At 44.0% G+C, this 24,382-nt stretch overlaps 2 protein-coding genes across 7 annotated transcripts; one reads left to right on the forward strand and one right to left on the reverse strand.

Moving 5' to 3' along the window:
* The first annotated feature begins 4,571 nt into the window (after positions 1-4,571).
* LOC146691371 (FAST kinase domain-containing protein 3, mitochondrial-like) lies at positions 4,572-10,293 on the forward strand. 2 transcript variants are annotated; one of them, XM_085434761.1, is made up of 10 exons: positions 4,572-4,909; positions 5,161-5,974; positions 6,148-6,298; positions 6,408-6,595; positions 6,697-6,865; positions 7,743-7,828; positions 7,993-8,161; positions 9,400-9,469; positions 9,657-9,771; positions 10,047-10,293. In XM_085434761.1, the coding sequence occupies exons 2-10, from the start codon at positions 5,177-5,179 to the stop codon at positions 10,194-10,196; spliced, it is 1,896 nt and encodes a 631-aa protein (XP_085290887.1). In that variant the 5' UTR covers positions 4,572-4,909; positions 5,161-5,176; the 3' UTR covers positions 10,197-10,293. The 2 variants fall into 2 exon arrangements, with proteins under 2 accessions (XP_085290887.1, XP_085290889.1); XM_085434763.1 differs by having other exon boundaries at positions 4,572-5,974.
* Positions 10,294-10,743: 450 nt separating this feature from the next.
* Positions 10,744-24,341, reverse strand: cfap65 (cilia and flagella associated protein 65). Of its 5 annotated transcripts, none has more exons than XM_085434757.1 (35): positions 24,270-24,339; positions 23,978-24,060; positions 22,857-23,044; positions 22,678-22,780; positions 22,242-22,408; positions 21,907-22,112; positions 21,428-21,564; positions 21,120-21,345; positions 20,717-20,985; positions 20,453-20,647; positions 20,154-20,362; positions 19,884-20,040; positions 19,626-19,745; positions 19,249-19,500; positions 19,017-19,156; positions 18,791-18,875; positions 18,544-18,690; positions 18,214-18,379; positions 17,998-18,126; positions 17,670-17,883; positions 17,328-17,456; positions 17,078-17,168; positions 16,886-16,971; positions 16,693-16,759; positions 16,118-16,228; positions 15,837-16,028; positions 15,050-15,208; positions 14,805-14,966; positions 12,936-13,052; positions 12,134-12,268; positions 12,003-12,053; positions 11,693-11,910; positions 11,483-11,599; positions 10,998-11,366; positions 10,744-10,887 (listed from the first exon to the last, which is right to left on the reverse strand). In XM_085434757.1, exons 1-35 carry the CDS (start codon positions 24,289-24,291, stop codon positions 10,839-10,841), a joined length of 5,268 nt encoding a protein of 1,755 aa, XP_085290883.1. In that variant the 5' UTR covers positions 24,292-24,339; the 3' UTR covers positions 10,744-10,838. The 5 variants fall into 5 exon arrangements, with proteins under 5 accessions (XP_085290883.1, XP_085290882.1, XP_085290885.1 ...); XM_085434756.1 differs by having other exon boundaries at positions 20,154-20,365; XM_085434759.1 differs by having other exon boundaries at positions 20,154-20,365; positions 24,198-24,337.
* Between the last annotated feature and the right edge of the window lie 41 nt (positions 24,342-24,382).

Consider the following 24,382-nt stretch of genomic DNA (forward strand, 5'->3'; position numbering starts at 1 on the left):
AGACTTCTCAACAAAATCCAGGTATAATTAATAAAAATAGACTTTTTATTTTTCCCAAAATACTTTTGTTTTCTTGTTTTTATGGTCTGATAAATTTGTCCAACAGCTAAAGTGATCTTTTTAATCTATTTTTACATCTCAAAGTACTTTAATCCCCAGAAATGGGCCTCTGAATGTATTATAATAAATTCCATGCAGCTGATTATAGATATGAAGAACTACTAAACTTTCCTAATTTGCTGGAGGATAACCATTTGGACTGTGTTCTTTTTAATCCAATAACAGCAGAACTCCGTCACATCCATTTGTGAGTAATGATAACATCATTGCTGAACTTTGATTATTAGATTAGATTTGGTCAACACATTGAGGGATTCTATTCCCATACAATGTGCATTTGTGGGTACACGGATGGAGCAGATGAATGTGTGTGGTGGCATGTGGTCCCACTGCATGAACACGGTTTTAGAAGTTTCCAACACTTTTGGCAGTTTCACTCTGAAGCACAAGGACGTTTCTGTCTCTGAATCTTTAACGCAGTCATTGGTTGTAAGATTGTGGTTTATATGATGAAATGAGTTGGATCACCGGCGTCTCCTCCTCCAGATATTTTGCTGCTGCTGTTGCAAAGACGACCTACAGTTTAGTTTTTTCATCAAGATTTTCATAAGAAATAAAAACTTTTCGAATGTGAATTCAGTCTTTCACTTTTTTACAAAACACGACAAACACAGAGAGTCTCAGTGACTGTTCACTGTGATTCATCAGCATTACTGGCAGAACAGTAACTTTATTATAGCAGATCTTATCTGCTCTGCCCTCCTCACCATTTGAAAGGAGCTTTCAAATGGTGAGGAGGGCAGAGCAGAGGGGATGATTTTTTGTTCTGCCCTGTGGACACGAGCTGGACGAAGAAGAAAGAGCCAGAAGACCCGGAGCAGGTCTTCTGGCTCTTTCTTCTTCGTCCAGCTCGTGTCCACAGGGCCTGTGGTATTGCTGCCTGTTTGCAAAGAGATAGAAGGACCAGCCAGATGGGTTTTACTCCCTCTCACACACACACGCACGCACACACGCACACATACACACGCACACATACGCACGCGCGCACACAGATTGCCTTGAAGATAGAGACACAAATGATTTTTTGTTCTGCCTTATTAAACCACTCACAAACTTTTTCTTAAGACGCACATCCTCATGTTGAACTTCTCAAACAGATCAGATGTCAGAAAAAAAAATACACTAACAAGAAAATTAACAACAATTTGTTGCAAATATTATTACAAGTTCAGAAATGCAGAGACTTTCAGTTTAATTCATGCTCTAATTTCAGGCACAGCATATGCTGCTGTGTGACTGAACGAAACTCTCCACACAAACTCAGACTTTGGGGTCAGTTTCTTTGTGCATGGTGCCATCTTGTGGAGACAAGAGTCAGCAGCAGGGTTAATTCGGTCTGTTTGGTCTCATTGTCATCGTTCTGACCCCTCACAGACTCACAGACCGGACAGACAGCGCGCCCCTGATGATGTTTAAAAGTCGTCAAAGCGCAAGTGGAGCTTTTCAGATAAACTGCAAAAATAAATTTCCCTCGTACGGTCCCGGTAATTTTTCTTATAAAGATGATGAAGCCTTATTTCTGTACCATTATTTAATTCCAGAGGGTTTTGAGTTGGGTTTTTGTGCCCTTGTTGACTTGTTTAAATGTGTTAAGGTTTCTTTAAGCAAACAGTATTGTTAAAGTTCTTCATCATGACTGAGCCAAGTGTCCTCTTTTTTGGAAATCAAACTATGGTCACCCTAGTAAAGGCCACTGTTGTAAAAAAAACACCCGGGTATCTGAGCCTAATAACACTTTATTTGTTAAATCTCTCTGGGTAAAATAACAGTAATATTTCCCCAAGATGATCATCAGACAGCTTCCACTGTTTAGCTCTGCATTAGCACGCTACACAGTGCGTGTTATACCTGTGCGTCAGCGAATAGAAACACAACTGTATGAATCGTGCTCCGGGAGAAACTGAACTTATGACGTCATCTTAGACCGACCCACGCATCCTGACCTAAAGCAAACAGCTGACTCTGTTTGCTGGATGATCCAAATCACCTGCAGCAGCCAGAGTCCTCACACCTACACAGACATGTGACCACAGTACTGCAGTAGGGGAGACCGGGGATAGTTGTAACATTTTTGACATTTCTGTCTGTAGCTTGGAGATCTTTTAAGGTAGTGGATTCAAAATGTAATGCAAAGTATTTACATGTCTCTGCTATTAAATAGTGCAGCTATTTTCTCTGCAGCACAATTACCCATTGCATGGTATGGCCTCAAACACAAAGAGTGAAATGTTACAATTAACCCCATAGTCTGGGTTAGTTGTAACATACCCCGGGGTGAGATGTAACACAATGAAATAAGGGTACTGACAAAATCTTAAGATGTAATCTATTTTATTCAACACCTGAATGCACTTATAAACATTTATGTAGCTATTTGTGTGTTTGTGAGTGTGTGTAGGAGTGTGTGACAGAGTGCAGAAATATAGATTTTGAACATACTGTAACAAAAACTTTTCACCAACTGAATTTTTCAATAATTTTGGTTGGCCTTCATTGAGTCTTCATTGGCTCGGTGGGGATTATAACCGACAACTCTTGCCACATTTGAACATAATAATTAACCTGAAAAAATGTAGCTGTGCACCAGCTTCATCAAATGAACTGTATGTGTTTCTGTCAAGTTTTTAATCACCATCAGAATCACAGTGGTGACAGATGTATGGCTGTCCTGGAGTGCAGGCCTCATGAGCCCACAGTGCACAGGTCAGGCACTTAACCCAAGCTTCTTTTGGCTTTGAGTTATTGAAGTTTTCCACGCACACAATACAGAAATTCTCAGCAGCATCTGAGGAATCTGTGTTGTCCTGTTCAGTGTTATTCATTTTCTGATTTTTCTTTCGTGATGTGGAAAGCTTGGATTGTTTTAGGTTTGTGGGAGTGGATTTGCCTTGTTTCTGGCACAGCCTCTTCTTTGGAAAACTTATTTTCCTGCTTCTCTGGTCTGCTTCAAGGGCCATCTTAACTGGTGTATCAGTGAGTATTGCTGTTTGTTTCCTTTTTCTTCCCGTTGAAGGGGTTTTTCTAGGTCCAGCTTTTGGTAAGGGTCGCACATCTTCTGGGTTAAAGCCCAAGGAGGTCTGTGGGTTTTCATCACAGCCTGATGAGGGAGCAGCTTGGAGGTCAGTTGGGAGACTGGAGATGTGAGCATCTGGAGGAGTGGTCATGTCGTCAGCTGTAGGACTGGTGAGATGAGCAGCAATAGGAGCGGACTGTTGGTCAGCTGGAGAAATGTCCATATGGACTGCTGGAGAAGGACGATCTGTGACCTGTGATGGAGCAAAGTCACTGTCCTCAAATATGTTTGGATTGTATGGCCAAATTCCACAGCACTGGAATCCAGCCTGTATATTCTTTGGTGTAGCTGCTGCTGGAAGTGCCGTCCTGACAAGACCTGGTATTTCATATATTGTTATGGTCTTTCCTGGATTCATTCTCATCCAGGAATCACTTGCACTGTTCACCATCTTTTTCAGTGGGCCATAAACACTCCTGTCAAGTGGTTGGAGTTTGTGACTGCAGTGAGGGGGAAATGTCACTCTGTCCGGGGTTTGCACAGTTGTTATGCCAGTCTCATCAATATGTCATTTGCTGTTAAGGTGTGTCTCTTTAGCACTTCATCACATTTTTTGAAAAACATTGCTACATTGTGTTGATTAAAACTGGTGGCCCGTGCCAGACTTGTAGCCTCAGCACTTCTAATGGACAAAGTTGGGTTTCGTTTCATGTAGGCTGAGAACCAGTCTGGTCCAGCCCTTGAGAATTTGTCCCATGACTTTGGATATTTGCATCCATGTTTCACTGCAAGCTGATATGCCAGTTCTTTTACCTGTAATTTTAATCACGAAATATGTTAGTATTTCTGATATACTATATTTTAAATTGCTACCATTACAAATTTCTAACTTTCCCTTGTCTTATCCTTTATTGTTTCCTATCTGCTTACCTCACGTGGACATAGTCCATAAAATGCATCTGCAGCTCTCATCAGGTATTCTGTTAATTCCTTCTCTTGTTCATCAGTGAAGACCTTCTTTCCACTATGGTATCCTACAGGTGGGAGTTCCATTGATCCCTGCTCTTCCACCTTCTTCCTCTCTTTACAAAATCGGTGCAAAGTGACATGGCAAATGCCATACAATTTTGCCACAGATCTGGTGGACTTTCCCTGATTTCTAACATCATTTGATGCTCTCTCCAAAATACTGAGAGGCACCCCTCGGTCAGTCTGTCTTTTCCATGACCTAGGCATACTGTAATTCAAAGAAAACAAAGTCAGTTATTTTAAGCATTTTCTAAATTAGAAATAATTCAAGATGTCAGAGGAACTAAGAGTCTGAGACCAGAATCTCACATTTTATTCACCCCGTGAATTTAAGTGAATTTGTCATTTTCTTTAAGACTGTGAAGAATTTCAGTCAGTAAGACCTTTTAACGGATCTCAGACTTCAAAAAACGTTTATAGGAAACAACACTAACAAGTGCTTCCAAGCAGACACAGATTTGTTGGTCAGTTGTTAAATATCAGAATAAAATCTTCTGACAGGTTGGGACGTGTCCACGGGTAGACGGCCAGCCACAGCTCATGAATTTCCCGTGGGAGGACGTCCCCCGCCAGATTTCCACTAACCCGGCGATATGAGTATGTACCGTGCAGTCAGCGTGCAGTACATGGTGTGACTACGGTGTGGCAGCACATGCAAAGACATGGCACCTTACACAACCTCATTACCAAACACTGAAGGGGAGTTCTGTAACATGCAGCAGGAGCAGCCTGTGGTCCTGACTGACGGTATGTAATCAGCAATCAGACAGAAAGCAGGAGGGATTTCGTTTCTGTAGCACGTCTCACAGCAGAGTGAACACATTTTATGACTCTTTGAAAACTTTTAACTTTGCTGTTTTTTCTGCAGTCGCTCTGAGAGTTTGCGCTGATGTTTTTCCCGTCAGTAGATTCGCCCGTCAGGTCAATAATGACTTTGTGTTGAGTGTCGAAGTTGTCATCTGTACTGACAGAGGGGTTTCTTTGGTTTTCTGACTCAGGATCTTTCGGGGGGAAATGAAGTCCTTGATGTGCCTCTTGGCCTCTGTCAGGGCGGCCTCACCTTTTCCTCTAAATTGTGGTTCAGTGCGAAAACGCACAAGTGTGGAGTTTGGCAGCAACACAGCGCGATGTCTCCAAATTACGCGCGGCACAGACTTGAAGCTGATGAGCGAAGCTGCGGTTCCACTACTGAGGAAAAGAGATACTGGACCGAGCTGGGACCGGACTGGAAGACGCACAGCACCTCAAAAGGCACCAGGAGCAGCCCTCTCTCCGTACATCCCATATACCAAACCACAGAGTAAAGCAGCTGCTCTCTTCGATATTCAGTCTCTGTTTGAAGAGGATGTCATCGCTGAACTGTGCTCCAGGCTGCAAGCTTTCCCCCGCAGTGACAGGGCAGAGGGGCTGGCCTCTTTACTTGGAGCATGTGTTGAGTTTGGCCTGGAAGCCCACAGCCCTCCAGTCCTCACACTGATGAATGAGTGCCTGGAGCTGCTCTCCAACAGGGACATCGGGGTGGCACAACTCTGCCGCCTGGGTGAGGTGGTGTGCGCCCTGGAAGGCCGCCGGTCACGCGTGCTGACAGAGGTGTTGGACTGTGTGTGTGCTGCTGTGGAGGAGGATGTCGTCTCTCCCAGTGAGGCTGTCATGGTCTACTCCCTGCTGACGCGGTTTTGTGAGCCTGCCAGCCAGCAGCAGACCCGAATCCTGTCTGCTTTGCACACAGACACACGAAGGCTGGTCCACCGGCTGAAAGCCGGTCAAGTCAGTGATATTCTGCAGTCCTTGTTGAAGTTACAGCAGACACAGGTAGACACAGCAGCAGCATCGTCCTTGATTGTCTTTGATTCGTGATGACAAACCAGCTGTCACTTAAACATCCACAAATTTTAATCTCTGTCATTTAAGAACCACAATAATAATAATAATATTTAATGCTTTTACACGAAGTAACGTGAGAACATATAATACTTGTTTCACAGGCTGTTTCCCTGGTGCTGAGGCTGAGTCACAGGGCATCGCGGGTCTTTAAAGCTTTTCGTGATGATGAAATCATGAAGGTACTCACTGCTTTAATGACTCTGGAACAGCATGATGGAGAGCTCGTGGCGGCTATGGAGAAACACTTGCCAGGTGTGTTTTTTATAGTTAAGTCAGTGCGTCTGTGACTGTTCTGATCAGATTTCACTATTTGTGTATTAAAAAATAAAAGACCAGAAAATAAGTTTTCATTCTGTCTCAGGGAGGCTGGAGAAGTGCGATCCAGAGCTGATCGGTGCCATCGTGGAGTATTGTGTGCAGATGAGGTGCCGTTCTGAGCCACTCTTTGAGGCTGTGGCTGAAAACTTTGTACGCCACGCTGAGAACCACACCACCCTTCAGATAGCCAAACAAATTGTTGCGATGGGGAGGCTCAACTACCTGCCACAGGTGAAGGTTTTCTCATATTCTCAGAGTTTATAAACAGATCATATGTTTTGCATATTTATTACAAATCTGCTGTAATGTGTCACTGCTCTGTTCCTCATCAGTGCTCCAGCCAGATGTTTAAGAAGCTGGAGAGCATCTTGTCAGAGAGGTTTTCACAGTTCCAGCCTCGCTCGCTGGTTGACGTGATGCACGCCTGCATCCACCTGGAACGCTTCCCTCTCAACTACATGACCAAAGTATTCAGCCCACACTTTCTACAGAAGCTGCAAGGTACGCGCCGGGCTTTTATTTCAGACTGTGAAAAGCAGGAGGAGAGGAAAAAGTCTGTCACTGTTCATTTTTGGGTGTTTCCATATTTCCTGTCTGAGAGGGATGATGTCTGTTATTTGCTGCTTAAACACTCTGGCTGAGAAACACTCTTCTGTTTCCTTAATCTAACATTTTCACTTGTTGCTGTCACTTTATTTTAGTGCAGAAGTATCTGTTAGGTGTCAGCTATGGTAAATGGTCTGTATTTGTATAGCGCTTTACTTGGTCCTAAGGACCCCAAAGCTATACACAATCATCCACCCATTCACACACTGGTGATGGCAGCTACAGTGTAGCCACAGCCGGCCTGGGGCGCACTGACAGAGGCGAGGCTGCCGGACACTGGCGCCACCAGTAGGCGGTAGGTGAAGTGTCTTGCCCAAGGACACAACGACCAAGACTGTCGGAGCCGGGGCTCGAACCGGCAACCTTCCGATTACAAGACGAACGCCCAACTCTTGAGCCACGATCGCCCCCAGCACCGTGGTGTGATGGTTACACCGTCAGCTCACAGCAGAGTTTGTATGTTCTCACCGTGTCTGTGGAGTTTCTGCTCTCCGGCTTCCTCCCACAGTCTGAACCACCTGATGCTTGTTAGGTTCATTCTAAATTGGCTGTAGGTGTAAATGGTTCATGCACGCTGGGATAGGCTCCAGCCCAGCTTTGAATCAGACAAGTGGAAGAAAATGGATGGATCTTAGTTTCTCTGCTAGCTGTCAAAAAATAGAAAACAACTTCTTTACAGTACAAGAATATATTGCACATATAACTGCATGGACTTTGTATTTACCCACAAGGCTACGCGGTGTCTCTGATGTAAGCTCTCTGTGTCCTGCAGCACAGGGGGAGCCACTGGACAAAAACACACTGGGGCAGCTGACACAGCTCCACCTCTCCACCATGTTAGAGTGCACATACTACTGGGTAAGAATCTGTGAACAGGGTTATAATTTTTCATACTGTAAACACGAGCTCTGACTGTCAGAGGTGAATTATAACCACAACGCTCTCATTTAACTCGAAAACAAAAAGAAGGCGTTGGCTCCTCGATAACAGGAGTGATTCGTCTTTACTGCTCTCCTCGCCAGGGTCCCAGACTGCCCTTCTTTCTTCACGTGAAGAGGTTTTCCTCAGCAGGCCAGGCCTTTGAGACACCAATGGAACGTCTTTTATACAAACAGGTCAAAGGTCCTCTAGCACAGCTGCTGGGGGGCACATTTTACTCCACCAGAATGATTCATGGTGGATACACTATAGGTAAGCTACAACAGGACACGTGACACATCATCACAGTACCTGCAGCTCAGGTATTTGACTTTCATGCTTATTACACGCTCACTGGACATTTTGTTAGGTACAGTCTGGGTTGGCCCCCTCGTGCTGGAAAGTTTCCTCAGAGATTTTGGTCACCATGTGAGCACCACACAGCTGCTGAACATTTAGCTGCACGTCCTTGATGCCAATCTGCCAATCTGTCACATCCCAAAGGCTCTCTGTGAGACTGGAGGCCTTTTTAGTAAAGTGAACTCATCATCGTGTCTGAGATGATTTGAGCTTTGTATCCTGTATCCTGCTGGAAGCAGCCATGAGGAGATAGTACACTGTGGTCATAAATGGATGACAAGGTCAGCAACAATGCTCGGCTAAGCTGTGGCATTTAAACGATGTTCAGTTGGTACTTAAACACACCCCACACCACTACACCGCCACCAGCAGGCTGAACAGTTGATAAAAGGCAGGACGGATCTATGCTTTCATGTTCTTTACTCAAATTTCTGGATGTTGTAGCAGAAACTCAACAAACTCAGCCCTGTGTTTCTCACAGGAGAGGCCCTCAGTCTGGTCTCCTGGTGCTGAAGCCCATCAGCTTCCAGGTTTCACAGAGATGATCACCTTGGTTGGAATGAGTGGTTATTTGAGTTAGTTATGCCTTCCTGTAAACCAGGAGCAGTCGTGTTATTCTCCCCTGATATCAATAAAACATATTTACGCAGAGACCTGCTCCGCCCTCCTCCGCCCTCCTCTATTTCAAACCTCCCTCTGTAAACACTAGAGATGAGAAAATGTATAATAGAAAATACTCAGAGCAGCACGTCTGCCCCCAGCAACATAACACCTCCAAAGCTCCTTGGCTCACCTTTCTTTCTCATTCTAATAATAATAATAATAATAATAATAATGGATACTTTATTGATCCCCATGGGGAAATTACTTGTTTTTCTCTGCATTTGACCCATTCACTCAGTGAAGCAGTGGGCAGCCCACTAAGCAGGCGCCCAGGGAGCAGTGTGTAGGGACGGTACCTTGCTCAGGGGTACCTCAGTTTGAACTTCAGCAGTTGTCTGTAAGCCTGAAAGCACTGAGGTGCTACCATGTGATTGGCTGATTAGATATGTGAGATAAGAGCTGTAGCCCGTGAGTGTATTACCTGCGTGCTGGGATAGATCGTGTTGTGACGAGAAGTTCGTTTTTTCCATTTCTTCCTTTTTGTTAAGATGTGGAGATTTGCCTGGATGAGAGTGGATTTGTTCTGCCTCCGTCTCAGTGGGATCACACTTACAAGAGGTAAGAACTGATCTGGCTCTGAGCGTTTCAACAAATTTCCAATAAATTGTAAGAAAATGTGCCTCCAACCTGTGAGGCTTAAACATGCTTTAGATTTTGAATCAGCTGAAAATGTGAAGCCCTGTTTTGTTTAAAACAACAATTAAGTGAGTAATTAAGCTTTTCTTCATGTGTTGTGCGCGTGTAGAGTTGTGTTGTGTTTGGATGATCCAAACCGTTTCTGCACCAACACACGACACCTGCTGGGGAAGGAAGTCACAAAGAGACGACACCTGCAGAGGATGGGCGTGGAGCTGGTGGAGGTAAGTGTGAAAAACCCCAGAAGATACTCGTGAAACTGAACGGTTGCAACCGGATAGAAAATGTAAGAGTTTTGTTTTGTGGTTAGAAGTTTCTTCTTTGTAAACTGAGAGGACCAACTTAAACTTAATGCTATTGTTGCTCATTGAAATGAACTGTTAAATTCTCTTTTTGGCATGTTAACATCATATCTTTAAAGTTTTATATTTATTGTGTTGGTCAAAAATGTCAAAGCTGATCTGTATTTATTTTCTTCCTCGTCTCGTCGCTCTAACAGATCCCTTACTTTGAGTTTGAGAAACTGCAAACTGAAGAGGAACAGATCCAGTATCTTCACGACAAGATCTTTCCTGCTGTATCCAAGTTTAACAATCAAGCAGCGAACCAGTTAAACCAAAAATCCACAGTGAGACAAACCAGCTTGTAATGTGCTCGGGGTACCAACGATACCAAGAGGCCAAAACCTGAGGATCGTGAACACAACAGCTGAATTTGCTGGCAGTCTGTTTGCAAGGATGGACAGACTGACGGGGAGTACTCTGTAATCTGTTACTCTCATACATCCGGACACGGTGTCAGAATGTTGGATTAGAGGATTTATTCCAAAAATGTTTCTTTACTGTTCTCATATAACAAACTTTTACCTGAACTTAAATTATACACATCCCTTCCATTAAAAGATTTTCTCAAACATTGTTAGAACCTATAAGTAATATTTGAGATGCTGTGGAGCGTCTGCTGCCAGCTGGGGTAGGGTAATAATTCCCTTTATTGCCAGCTTTTCTTGGTAATATGTATATTTAAAGCTATTTTCTATTCTGCTATTAATTTATTGTTGAAAATTATATTTTCTATTTATGTGAGTAATAGTAAGAGAAATATTAAATGGCGCTCGGTACGGCTCTAACCTTCGTCCTTAGCTTCTGTGTGTTATTTTGACTTTTTATAGGGAAGAACAAGAATGCCTCACAGACTGAAGATGATCGAGATTTCAGAATAAAATTCACACGAGATGTAAATAATACACAACTGTTGACGACACATGTAGTTGTTCAGCATCTCATTCGTGTCAGAGGTGAGTTTTCTCCTCCCCGGTCGGGGGTTTGGGCGTCCTCCTCCTAATGGAGCAAACAATGCGTCAAATAATTAGAGTCCATTTCTGACTCGTGCAACAAACTAAAGAAAGAGGAAACGCTGCGAAGGCTAATGTGAGTGTGTCTGTACTCACCTGGTACTAACAGGTGGCAAGATATTAGAGCGGGGGCACGCCGTGAGGACGAGCTCTCCTCTGACAGCTTCCATCATCAGGTTCTGGAGGGTGTTCATCAAAACAAGTTCACTCATGAAAGCAGACACATGTTCGCGTGTGTGGGGCGTGTTTCCTGAGCACCCTGCACTCTCCTCGCTGCCCACTGCCCTGCTCAGAGCCCGAGTCTGCGGCCTGGCGGGGGGAGAAGAGCTGGGACACAAACACTGACAGGAGGAGGATGGAAACGATGATCTGTCAGGAGAGGACGATCCCGCGGGCCGGTAGGTGTCGGGCTTGGAGGCCGAAGAAATCAGACGCTGGATGAAGGCGGAGTCATCGAGTATGTCGCTGAAATACGAAGAACATGCATGATTGATTTTCAGTGTTGTCATCTTAAATATCACCGATCTATAAATTAGAATAAATGCATAAGACAGGCTGTCTACTCTACACGTGGGCGGTACCGTAGCAGACAGCTGAGTATGTGGAAGAGGATCTCTTTGTCGGGGCTGTGTGCTGGAGCAGGAAGCCCAGTAGAGACGGTGGGTTCAGGATGATGCATCTGAACTGACTGAAGGCTTCTAATAACAGCAGGAGAAATGACATGTCATCGCTCCAGCATCTACAGTTAAGCTCAGGGATGAAGGACTGAACATATTCTGTATCTGATTTACCTATAATGCTTATTAAAGTAATCAGGACAGTTCTTTAGGTACTCTATAAGGTCATGGGAGTGTGCTGTGACCCTGAGATACAGCAGAGCAGGTCTGGGGGGGTCGGGGCGCCTCCATACTTTTGCTATCTGTCGCTGTTCCCGCAGCTCGGCCGTTCTTAGCTTAGTGCCTGCACTGGCTGCTTCATACACACCACTGGCACAGATGGGAGGAAGGGTCTAGAGTGGAAAGAGAACGTGAAGTCAGAATAAAAGCTTCATGTTCTTTTATAGTCTCGTAATTATTTTAATAATAAAATCACAGAGACCACCTTATATTTTCTGAGTGCTGGACCTTTTCTTACAGGAACTGCTGGGAGTGTCTGTGACGAGACAAGGAGTGAAATACTTTTGATTTCTACATGATTTTAAAAAATGTAATAATTTGTCTTTGAAGTCAGACCTCGTCGATCAGAACTCTTTGGCTCTCTGTGATGTTTTTGTCCGTGATTATAAATTCGTTTTTTTGTCTTTCTCTTTCTTCTTCCCAGCGCTGCAAAGCATCGTTATACCGAGTACGTTCAGCTTCCAGAGTAACCTAGAGAAGAGAGGAAAAGGACGCAACAATTCAAGGAAATGAGAAAAATAATAACAAAAAACTTGATTTATGACACAAGACAGAAGATGAACAAGGATAAAATGTTTTTAAAACATTTCTTTTAGGTAAAACTGAGCTGCATAAAACAAGACTGGATGTCTGAAGTGAGATGTTTAATCCTGCTGAGGTGCTTTCAAAAAGGACCCTGAGGTTTTTACCATATTAACTTTACAGACAGGAGCTCTGTTGTTGTACTTATTTTAGCTGCAGTAAGTTCTATTCCATCCAGCATCAAAGCAGGCAAAGCTTTGAGTTTACGAATGTCAGTGGGGTTAAAAGAAAATAGAGCTGCGTGTCGTCTGCATAACGTGCCTGCAGGTGACACGTGGCAGGGGTAACATGTATAAAGGAAGGAGGAGAGGTCCAAGCACAGAACCCTGAGAAGATGCATCTGACCCTGCGTGGGTAAGGTGGCCTGTGACTTTCCTAGGGCAACAGTAAGCATTGCTGCAAACAACGATAATGCACCACACCACACTGCAGTTTCTGCACAGAAATGGTTTGTGGAACATGACAAAGACCTCATTGTACTGACTCAGTGGTGTGAACTGGGCCTTTGTGCCACCTGTAACAAAACCTAAACTTTACGATGATGCGTCTGTGTTACCTGACAGACGACATCCAGCTGATGAACTGTGGGGTAATCAGTAGAAGTGAAGGTGAGGACACAAAGGGCACACTCCCCCGGACGAAGACGACCTCGGTCTGGGTGGATCTGCACAACCTGACACAGCACATCAACGCTCATCAACGTGAGAAAGAGAATAAAATAATGGCTTGTACAACAATGAATACAGTGGGGCAAAAAAGTATTTAGTCAGCCACCGATTGTGCAAGTTCCCCCACCTAAAATGATGACAGAGGTCAGTAATTTGCACCAGAGGTACACTTCAACTGTGAGAGACAGAATGTGAAAAAAAAATCCATGAATCCACATGGTAGGATTTGTAAAGAATTTATTGGTAAATCAGGGTGGAAAATAAGTATTTGGTCACCTCAAACAAGGAAAATCTCTGGCTCTCACAGACCTGTAACGTCTTCTGTAAGAAGCTTTTCTGTCCCCCACTCGTTACCTGTATGAATGGCACCTGTTTGAACTCATCATCTGTATAAAAGACACCTGTCCACAGCCTCAAACAGTCAGACTCCAAACTCCGCCATGGCCAAGACCAAAGAGCTTTCGAAGGACACCAGGAAAAGTATTGTAGACCTGCACCAGACTGGGAAGAGTGAATCTACAATAGGCAAGCAGCTTGGTGTGAAAAAATCAACTGTGGGAGCAATCATCAGAAAATGGAAGACATACAAGACCACTGATAATCTCCCTCGATCTAGGGCTCCACGCAAGATCTCATCCCGTGGGGTCAAAATGATCATGAGAACGGTGAGCAAAGATCCCAGAACCACACGGGGGGACCTGGTGAATGACCTGCAGAGAGCTGGGACCAAAGTAACAAAGGTCACCATCAGTAACACACTACAACGGCAGGGAATCAAATCCCGCAGTGCCAGACGTGTTCCGCTGCTGAAGCCAGTGCATGTCCAGGCCCGTCTGAAGTTTGCCAGAGAGCACATGGATGATACAGCAGAGGATTGGGAGAATGTCATGTGGTCAGATGAAACCAAAGTAGAACTTTTTGGTATAAACTCAACTCGTCGTGTTTGGAGGAAGAAGAATACTGAGTCGCATCCCAAGAACACCATACCTACTGTGAAGCATGGGGGTGGAAACATCATGCTATGGGGCTGTTTTTCTGCCAAGGGGACAGGACGACTGATCCGTGTTAAGGACAGAATGAATGGGGCCATGTATCGTGAGATTTTGAGCCAAAACCTCCTTCCATCAGTGAGAACTTTGAAGATGAAACGAGGCTGGGTCTTCCAACATGACAATGATCCAAAACACACTGCCCGGGCAACAAAGGAGTGGCTCCGTAAGAAGCATTTGAAAGTCCTGGAGTGGCCTAGCCAGTCTCCAGACCTCAACCCCATAGAAAATCTGTGGCGGGAGTTGAAAGTCCGTGTTGCTCGGCGACAGCCCCAAAACATCACTGCTCTCGAGAAGATCTGCATGGAGGAATGGGCCAAAATACCAGCTACTGTGTGTGCAAACCTGGTAAAGACCTATAGTAAACGTTTGACCTCTGTTATTGCCAACAAAGGTTATGTTACAAAGTATTGAGTTGTATTTTTGTTATTGACCAAATACTTATTTTCCACCCTGATTTACGAATAAATTCTTTACAAATCCTACCATGTGGATTCATGGATTTTTTTTCCACATTCTGTCTCTCACAGTTGAAGTGTACCTCTGGTGCAAATTACTGACCTCTGTCATCATTTTAGGTGGGGGAACTTGCACAATCGGTGGCTGACTAAATACTTTTTTGCCCCACTGTACAAGCCGTGTTTGTGTGATCCATGACAGTCAAACAGAGCCACACAAAGAGGGCGGATCTATGTTTTTTTTGGCTACCTTTGCACCTTCCTCTTCCTGCTGGTTGGTGTGTTGGGGCAGGTCCCATTCATAGTGGGCGGTGTCTGCGCAAGACACGTTGGTGAGGAAGAAGATTCTCGAAGACTGTGAGCACACAGGGATGTCACCTAGAAAGATGCTGTCCTCAGACAGGAACAACACCTGCATAAAGCAAACATGTTAGAATTCAATGAAAATAATATTTGAATGATACACAAAAAAGATTCAAATGAACGTAGTCTCACCTGTCCCGGGAAGGGCACCCTCGTAACACTGGGTACAAAAGCTTGACAGTCACTGCTGTTACAGTGGTTTGAGGAGTCTTGTGTAAGGCTGCTAAGCCCACGTCCCTCAAACCTCACGACCGCTGAGTCACTACCTCCGATGTGGATAGGAACATCTACCTGGGGATACAGAAACGACAGAGTGTGTTTATCGTTACTGATCTGTTATCTTTCTAATTCCTCTTGATTTCTAAATGATTATTACCTAAATGATAACAATGCCAGCTGGTGAAGTACAAAACACAATTCAAACCCAGTTCCAAAAAAGGCAAAATGTAAATAAAAACAGAATCTCATAAACTCTAAATAAATAAATACATACATGTATATATGCAAACCAATAAATTCTGCTTTTATTTACATTTTTAACCTCCTAGGACCTGCGTCCACATACGTGGACATCACATTTTGGGTTATTTAGACCAAAATACTCAATTCTGCTCTACAAGGGCCTGATATCCACTTACGAGGACATTATACTGCTACTGTTCTATCAAAGTTTTAAACTAATATCCTCATATGTGGCTCTGATTTTTCATAAAAACAAAAATAAGGTAAAAAACATCTGGTAATTCTTTGTTTTTACATTCATCGGGCCCCAATCGCCCCAAATATCAAAGAGAAATTAAAAATGCTGCCGTGGAAGAGTTCGGGTCTTAGGAGGTTAAACAGCATCCCAACTTCTCTGGAATCGGGTTGTGTAAATATCCTGACGACAGGGTAAGATGTGCAGAGTATGATGTCGTACGTGATACGTCTTCGCCTCCAACGGTGAGAAGATCCATTCCAGCTTTGCAGTTTTCCCTGGAGGAATTTCTCCTTGTGGATTGAGGCAGCGCAGCACTGGATGGTCAAAGTTGTCAGCTTGAAGCTGTGACAACACAGCTGTGTCCACTTCATAGCACACTGGCACTGCCCCACCATTGTGTAATTCATACACCTGCGTGGTAAACAAACAATCACAAATCTTTTCGTTCCAAGCGTTGGGCTGTAAACATCCTCTCGCTGCACACACTTGCAGAGACACACCTGCTTTGGAGGACTGCAGTCTCCAATAGTTACGGAGGTGAAGAAGTGTTGGTGGGAGTCAAAGTGGAGATGTGGCTGATCCCTCTCTACCGTCGCCCCCTGAAAGTTCAGCTGCACACAGAATACATGAAATGGACACAAAGACAATGAAAACAATCGAATGCAGCGAATGTGCTGATGTTAAAAGAAAGTACATCATCCCTTAAAATGTGAACTGTCACATGAATAAGTTAAAAATGTTTCTTACAGAATGCCGAGTGCTTGCTCGTAGGGGGTTGTTTGATTGTTGGGTTTTCTCCGTATAACTGTGGGGTCTTTATTTTTCAAAATAAAGTGCCATGAAGCGACTGCTGTTGCAATTTGGTGCTATATAAATAAAACTGGATTCTTTGACTTCATAAATATCTGTTTGTCATGCCCCTCATTCATTAATCTGACATAGCATCACAAAAAAAGGTCAAAAATGTAAAAGGAGCACAAAGCTAGCTTACCTTTGACACTACCAAAACTGTCAGGTGACTTATTTTTACTGCACTGTCAGACCTGCGTAAATATAAAGTTTTTAAAAGCCTCACCAAGATTTCTCTGCCATATGAGAGCTTGAACACAACAGGAAAGTGATCCGTCCCAACAAAGACGTGACTGTGAACGACAACGTTTTGAATGTTTTGGTATCAGTTTATTAGTTCATTGGTTAATAAATTAATTTGCTTCAGATTTTAGTCAGTGTGTAATGATTATGGGACATGTGCAGTCATGATCTCTGACCTGTAGCTGAAGTGTACTGCCCTCTTCTGGCCTGGGAGCAAAGTTCCAGCGCGAGGTGAAACACTGAACAATTGGTTGTCCTGAACCTGTGAAAAACATGAAACATTACTTTTGTTTTTATCTCTGTCTTATCATAATATTGATATTTTTTCTTGCAAAATGGAATAAACAAAAGATACAAAAAAGTAAGACCTTCATTTGGGACAGCTCTGTGTTACTGAACTCTCCCGTCACTGCCCAGTACTCCAACTCTATCTGTTGATCCTCTGGAAACAAGAAGGCCCTAATATCAAAGAAGAAGACAACTATCAGCAGATGGTAGAATTTACCTTCAAACCATCACATACGCTCTACTTTCAACAACAAAAATGAAAAATGACAGGGTGCATAGAGCAGACTGGTCTGTAATAATAGTATACTTTATGGCATGATATTTACATACCAGTGTACAGGAATACACCCAGGGTTGTGAAGCATCAACATAAGGTCTGAAGGATCTGAATCAACAGGAGCCGAACCAAAGTTGAAATCCAGCATGGTTTTGGTGAAGATGGAAGGACTTGTGTGCAGTCTAGAGACAGATGGAGACAACAGGGTGGTGCGCACCACACCCAGACACTGCAGGTTTAAAATGACTGTTTGTCGTTCAGGAATTACAAACTGTTCTACAACAAATACAAAATAATTCAAGTACAAAAAATTACCATAAATACCAAAAAACTTTAATTATTCCAGGGTTACGTTTCTGTTTTGTTTAGTTTTTTTGCTTGTTTCAGATGCTGACCTGTGCCTGGTGGGAGTCTGAAAGGTCAGTTCTTCAGAGGACGGGTTGGACAGCAGCTGGTCGTTGAGACAGTCCAGTGAGAAGAGTTTCCATATGTGTGTCTTGCTGAGTCTACCCACACAGCCACAGCTCCACGCATCCATCGCCTGCAGGGTGGGAAACACACCCCTAGCTCGCACTTCACAAAGCGCTTGGGGAGATGACATCACACATCCTGGAGAGAGAGAGAGACAGGGAGAGCAGGATAAAACAGGCAGTGTTGCTTAATAATGACTTGGAGTTAAATTGCAGTAAACATTTAAGCGTATGGAGTGTGTATGTTTTCTACCACTGGCATTCAGAGTTGTATATGTGATGGTCCAGAGGTACTCGGCTTGCCTGTTCGGTCTGATTGTGGATCGGACCACCTTGGTGGAGTGAGAGGCAACAGTTCCCCTCTCCAAGTCCAGCTGTAGGGCTAAAAGGACACAGATTCAGTCTCACTAGTAGAATCAAAAAGTACAGAGTGCAGATGAACGTATACGTGTATCACAAAACGAGATACCACTTGGCTGAGCTGCAGAGTCAGAGTGATGTTCATCATCCAGAAGTATCTGCTGCACAGAGAGGCCGAAGGAGACTGGACAGGGGCTCTTGTTTACTACAGGAATCTCAACAGTTCGACAGCTTCCAACCAAAGTCTCTCCCACATCAAGGATGGATTTCTCTGCCTGGGAAGGAAGGCACCTCTAAAGATCTGCTGCTGTTCCAAAGCTACAGGAAATGATTGCTTGAATTTTCTTGCAATATTTGTCTACGGTTATAACTGACTCACAAAAAACAAAAACAAGCATGTGTACATATTGAAATCACTCAAACACATGAATAGTTCCACCTCTATCCAGCCCCTGGATCCCACTCCCTCCACTACAAGGGTGAGGTGTGACTTGATGGATCCATGTGACTGGACAGGCCAGTAGGTTAGAGTAGGTTCTAGTGTGTATGCGTTCTCTGCCAGCGGACTGAAGGTCCACGTCTGCATCTGTAGTAAAAATAAACAAATTAAACAGCTTTTTTTTCCACAGTTCCACAGTTACTGTCTACATAAATGTGCAGTGTGCACTCCTCTCTCAGTCTCTCACACAGCACTCATTGGGATGCAGTTCACCAGCATCTGGTTTGACAGAGATAAGCTCCTGGTCTGGCTCTGGAATGCTCCACTGGAATCTATCATGAAAGGAAATCAGAGAAAGCCAGCTGTAGACAAGATGAATGATCCTGAGGTAAGTCCAGACTACAAACAATACACTGAAAAATGTCGGAAAACACGACCAGAATAAGAGCGCAGAAACAAATCAGGCAGCCGACCTCACTGGCAACAGGCTTCGGTTCCTGATGTGATGGGTGCGCTGGGCCTGCGAGCCCACTGCTGTTGGCTGGAAATATAAAGTGCTGCCTCCTTCCAGAGACACACACAGCTTTTCCACCACACTGACAACTGTCAGTTCCTGAAGAAGAAAGAGACATTAACAGACAGTAAAATAAAAATAACGTAAAAACGTGAGTGACTGTTGACTGACGCTCTCGTGCAGGGCCGCACCTTTGTGAGTTTAGATGCATTGAGCTGCAGGTGTAATTTAAACCCCTGGTCAGAACTATCCTCTGCTGGCACTGCTCTGAGGGACAGGATCTGGTGATCTCCTGGCTGGATCAAACCACAGCTTGGAACTACAAACGCCGATTCTGCCAGGGCAGGGTTTGAGCTGCGCTCCAAACAGAAAGTGAGCGGCCAGTCTCCAACATTGTGAAGCAGGACTGTCCGATAGGAAATGACACTGAGGGCTGGAAACACCTAGTAGAACAAAATCATTCAGCAAGCTCCAGATGTTGTTTCTAAGAAGGAATATTTGATTTATTATCTTAAAGATTTTCCTCATGAGTTGGGATTTGAAGAAAGTGCATCTTTTTTGTTCTTACCACGTGAGGGGGATTTACGGAGCAGCGTGGAGTGAAGTGTTCTTTGCCTGGCTGAAAGGAGTGGCCAATGACTCTGATGGTCACACACCAAGGCGGACACACACCTGTGTCTGGACTGTGCTGCAGAGTCCAAAGACGCATGATTGACAGCATAGGTTTGAAAGCATGTGACTGTTTAAGACCAGGTTATACTAAGTCAAAAAAGCACCGCTGCCTGTTGTAATGCACAGTTTACTGCAGTGTATAAAATAATAATACCTTATCGTATGCAAAGCACTCAAGTTGTGCTCCGTGCAGAGTATTGAGCTGCTTGGGCGCGTACGTCACTCTGAACAAGGTGGACTTAAGTGGAGCCAAGTCACAAGATGATGGAGCGATGGAGAATGGAGACTCTTGGGCGGCAGTCCAAACGAGACTTGAAGGGAAATACATGAAATATAAGCATCAGCGGTCAGAAATTAAAGGTAGATTTCAGACAGAAAAACAAAAACATCAAAAGAAGCCACGCTGCAGGACACGAAGACGTACCTGAGTTTCCTCCTGGTGTGGTTTGTGATAGAGACCGACTGCGTAAAAGCAGATGAAGGAGATGAAGAGGATGTATGCTTGTGATTAAACAGCAGTTCAGTCGGGGCCACAGATACACGTAGCAATGGCAATGAAGATTTCAAACAGAGAGGATCCGTGTGCCCCAAGCAGGCCCGGTAAAAGTCTTCCACGGCGGTGGCTGACATGAACTGCTGTAAATGACACAGACAACGAGTCAGAGAGGCAAGTCTAAGCCTTCGCTGAAATTTAAATACAGAAATGTGAAAATGGAAGCATACCCCCTCCACAGGGGAGTGCAGCCCTTTCTGGTCAGACTCTATTTTATGACCTCCCCGCAGGGCTGCCGGGGCATGTGGTGAATTCTGTCTGCAGTCCTGCTGAAGCGTGTGCAGAACCAAGTGTTCAGGTTTTAGTATGGCAGGTTTCTGGTGCCCTGAGTGGCAGGTACCAATCAGGTCAAGAAACACCGGCTCCTAAAAGAGACATTATGTAAGCACATAGGTAGAAATGCTTGTCTCCGTGCCGTGTTTAACATGTCCTACCCCGTCCAGTACGAGACATGCCACTCTCCTGTAGTGTGCATTAGGCTGTGTGGGCCTGTAGGCTGCCTTCACTCTGGTGTGACTATGTGGGAGAACAGCGCCACTTGCTGGTAGGATACTAAACACACTGTTCCCACTACAGTCAATATCCCACTGGTAGAAAGCCTCAGCAGTGGAAGCATTAACGAGCTCCACCGTCCGTACAACTGATCCTCCTGCTTCAACACATTCAAAATCCACCACAGAGGAAGACAAGGCAACTTTGGGACCTGCAAAAGGAGATTATCTGGGTTATAAACTATCTTCCTTTTATTATTTGAAAATACAACTTTCTTGGGAGTGTACATGTGCTTTACTAAAGCTACAGAGAAACTGAGTTTTCCTTCATGTCTGGGCCTCTTACCAATACAACGCCCAGAGAGTTTGAGCAGACTTTCACTGAGCGTGCCTTTGCAGTTTAGAGACAAGTACTCCACTGAAACAGTATCCACCACAGCAGGGGAGTAAGTGACTGAAACCCGCCGTGATCCACCAGGAGCCACCCTACCACGGGTAGCATCACAGCTGAACTCTGATCCAAACGAGGGCACCCCACCAGGAAGCCGTGACAGAGAAAAAGACGCCGTTACCTGCAGGAAAGGATGCAAAGATGTGTGGGAGAAGGCTTCGAGCGTGAACTTTTGCACTTACGTGTCTATGTGCACCACCCACCGGAGACGGGTTAAAAATGTCAAAGTGTTTCTGCAAACTCTTGCCAACAGCAACAGGACCAAAGTCCACCAGTGGGCCACCATTATCTTCTCCCCCTTTGCTGCTGGGATTTTTCACCAGTAGATGTGGATATTTAGCTTAAAAAAGCAAGATAAAAAGTCGCAGGTAAAACAGATGCTTGAAAGACCGATGTGTCAGCTTTTGACTATTTGAAGTAGATCTAAAAATACCTAGAGTGGAATTTTACAGGGAAAACAGTATTTAGGCTAACTTTCTATTCCTCCTTTTGTATTTTACGTTCATCGTGTGATGTTGCAAACGTTATCTTTATGGGAGTGGGCCAAGCCCATCATTTTATGTTTTGGTCATGACGTACAAGTAAACGAGACAGTGAGGAGGCTGACAGTTATGACAGTTTCTCACGCTAACCCTTACCCACTGACACTGTGGTCAGATCTTTGGTTTGCTAGTTACAGTACCTAGTCCCTGTAGGAGGACAGTGCAGCTGCTCTCGAGCTTGCCCTCCTCTCCAAACCTGCAGAGAGCCTGCTGCTGGTACACCAGTGCCTCCTGTGGCCGGAAGACCACTGTGGTGTGACACTCCTGACCGGGTTTCAACAGGCCCTGCTCTGGACGGAGCTGGAATGGTGCAGGACACTCCCACTGGAAGTACGTATGGAGTTTACTACAGGATTAAATAAAAAAGAGGCGATTAAAGTAAAATAAAAGCAAGCGTTCTATTTTCTATTTCCTCCCAACATAGAAAACACACATACAGGTTAAATGAAATACACACAGAGACATAACCGTGTACCTGGCATTTTTTAATGGGAAATCAGTGTGTGTGGAGTGTTCAACAGCACAGAGCGGGAGCATCACAGACTCAGGAACCTCCAGGGTGTGAGAGGGAACGACGGCACGGAGGCATACATGAAAGCTGCCTTCTTTCCCTTGAAATTCAATGCTGTCCTCATACTCACACTGTCTCAGACACACGCAGCAGTACACAAGCAGAAGACTTCAAAGCACAGAGTGAGCTGCTGTATTTAAATAGTTTATCATCTACTCAGGATTTTATTGAAACAGTTAAATTACTTTTATATTTACCTGCTCTCTATACATCAGTTTGTATCATGTAAGGTTACTGACTACAGAGATACTGCTGCATAAGCATGAAAGCACTAGTACATTTCATATTTCAAAATCAGTGAAGATCAAGTAGTATTCTGTCTGATTTTGACATGTGTTACCCTTTGAAGAGGTTTAAAGGTGACTTGTATGGAGAAGGAAGTCCCGGGGCTGATGACAGCTATGTGAGGAGCCAAGGTGGAGAAAATCTTGGACACAGGAGGCCTGTGAAGGGAAGCGAGGGACGTGTTATCTGCAGGGATAAAACAAAGCTTAGCTTTGCACAGAGCAGATTAAACACCTTATGTGTAGCTTCTTTAGCTTGTTGTGGACGTTCTTTAACACTAATGTCTTGGTAAATTCTCTGCCCAGGTCCCAGTCCTCCCAGGCCAGCTCTGGTCTCGTTTCCACTCCAAAGAAGCAGTTTCTTTGGCTTGGTGCTCGTCGCTGACACTTCCCAACCCTCTGCCTGTGGGGAATCCCTGGATCCTGGCAGGTTTGGTGTTGTAGGAGATGTGAGTTTTGGAAAAACACAAAAAACAAAACATTTATTCCAAATTCAAAACAATCTTTAACATTTATAGTGGACCTGAAACAGTCATACAGCAATGTCTCTTTGAGAAAAGGCAACTATATCTTCAAAATGATACATTTTTGTACAAACTTTACATTGACCAATAGGAATGGATGAAGTCATTCAGTGAACATTTTTTGCACACAGTATATTTCAATTAAAGATTTGGCTTGATAAGAACAAATTATGATTAATGATGTTAGTTGTAAATGGATTAAATACAAATATAAAGATCCAGATAGATGGTGTTGATACAGAAAAAGACATTATAGATAGTTAGAAAGGACACGTTAAATATATTCTTCCTTCAGTGTCAACAAGCAGCACTAAACAAAGCAGAGCAGGATTTCACATCACTCCATGTTCACCTTATTTAAGCTATTGTTCAAAGGTCTGGGACAATAACAACTTTTGCAACAAACATAAATTTAACCAAAAAGAAGTATAAAGATATGATCTTCATCAGATAGGAGAGGAAGATGTTGAATTTTAGTCAGTGTTTCTGTTTTTAGCTGCTACTTGCTTTGCTGCGTGGAGCACAATTATGGAGTTGTGAAAACAAGATAATACGGGAATAATTTGTATTTTATGTAGCGTACATATTATGTGTAGTTAGAAATGTGTTCACTGCTGTTATTGAGGTTTAAATCAACAGGGAAGCTGGATAAATAAACACTGATAACTTTGTGACATTGTAGAGTTTTTACTGGATTATTTTCTGTATACTGTTTACATTATTGACATAAAGTAAACAAAACTAAACAAACACAGTTTCGTAAATGTGAGCACAGCACAGGGTTATTCTCACAGATCTCAAACAGGAAAAAAACAATGATGCCAAACTTTACTTTGATATCGTTGCCAGTGACGGAGGCCTCCCGTGGAGCGGCAGACACCAGCGGGTCAGGACCCCGAGTCTCCGCTAACATGGCTGTAAAGGAAGAAGACGCTTAGTCCTCGACACAGAAGGAAACACGGGGAATGGTAACGTAGCTCTTTCCCGTTTAAGACACATTTTACGGTCAGTAACACGAACTGGTTGGTGGCTAAAAAACAACCTCACCTTACCGACACGCGGAGCAAACTCTTCAACTACTTTTTATTTGCCTCAAAATTGAAGACGAAGAAGAAAGAACACACCGGGAACACCGGGAACAGACATGGGTCAGCGTTCTTGCGTTGTCGTTTCCATAGCAACAAGCCTCCAGAAGAAATTACGGCGACTGATAAGGGTCATTTGCAAACTGCTACGT

The sequence above is a fragment of the Copadichromis virginalis genome, linkage group LG16 (genome assembly GCF_057382275.1).
Source record: "Copadichromis virginalis isolate Kocher_CV1m ecotype Utaka linkage group LG16, C_Virginalis_male_GT1.1, whole genome shotgun sequence".
NCBI lineage: Eukaryota > Metazoa > Chordata > Actinopteri > Cichliformes > Cichlidae > Copadichromis > Copadichromis virginalis.

What these genes read in the sequence shown, in the direction of transcription:
- LOC146691371 (XM_085434763.1), top strand. Translation starts at nt 5,177, where the DNA reads ATGAAGTCCTTGATGTGCCTCTTGGCCTCTGTCAGGGCGGCCTCACCT. An exon ending in CTTTCTACAGAAGCTGCAAG is followed by an intron (nt 6,866 to 7,742) that starts GTACGCGCCGGG and finishes TGTGTCCTGCAG; the next exon opens with CACAGGGGGAGCCACTGGAC. An exon ending in TGGGCGTGGAGCTGGTGGAG is followed by an intron (nt 9,772 to 10,046) that starts GTAAGTGTGAAA and finishes TCGCTCTAACAG; the next exon opens with ATCCCTTACTTTGAGTTTGA.
- cfap65 (XM_085434756.1), bottom strand. Translation starts at nt 24,291, where the DNA reads ATGTCTGTTCCCGGTGTTCCCG. An exon ending in CGAAGCCTGTTGCCAGTGAG is followed by an intron (nt 18,876 to 19,016) that starts GTCGGCTGCCTG and finishes CTTTCATGATAG; the next exon opens with ATTCCAGTGGAGCATTCCAG. An exon ending in AGGAAGAGGAAGGTGCAAAG is followed by an intron (nt 13,053 to 14,804) that starts GTAGCCAAAAAA and finishes GTGCTGTGTCAG; the next exon opens with GTTGTGCAGATCCACCCAGA.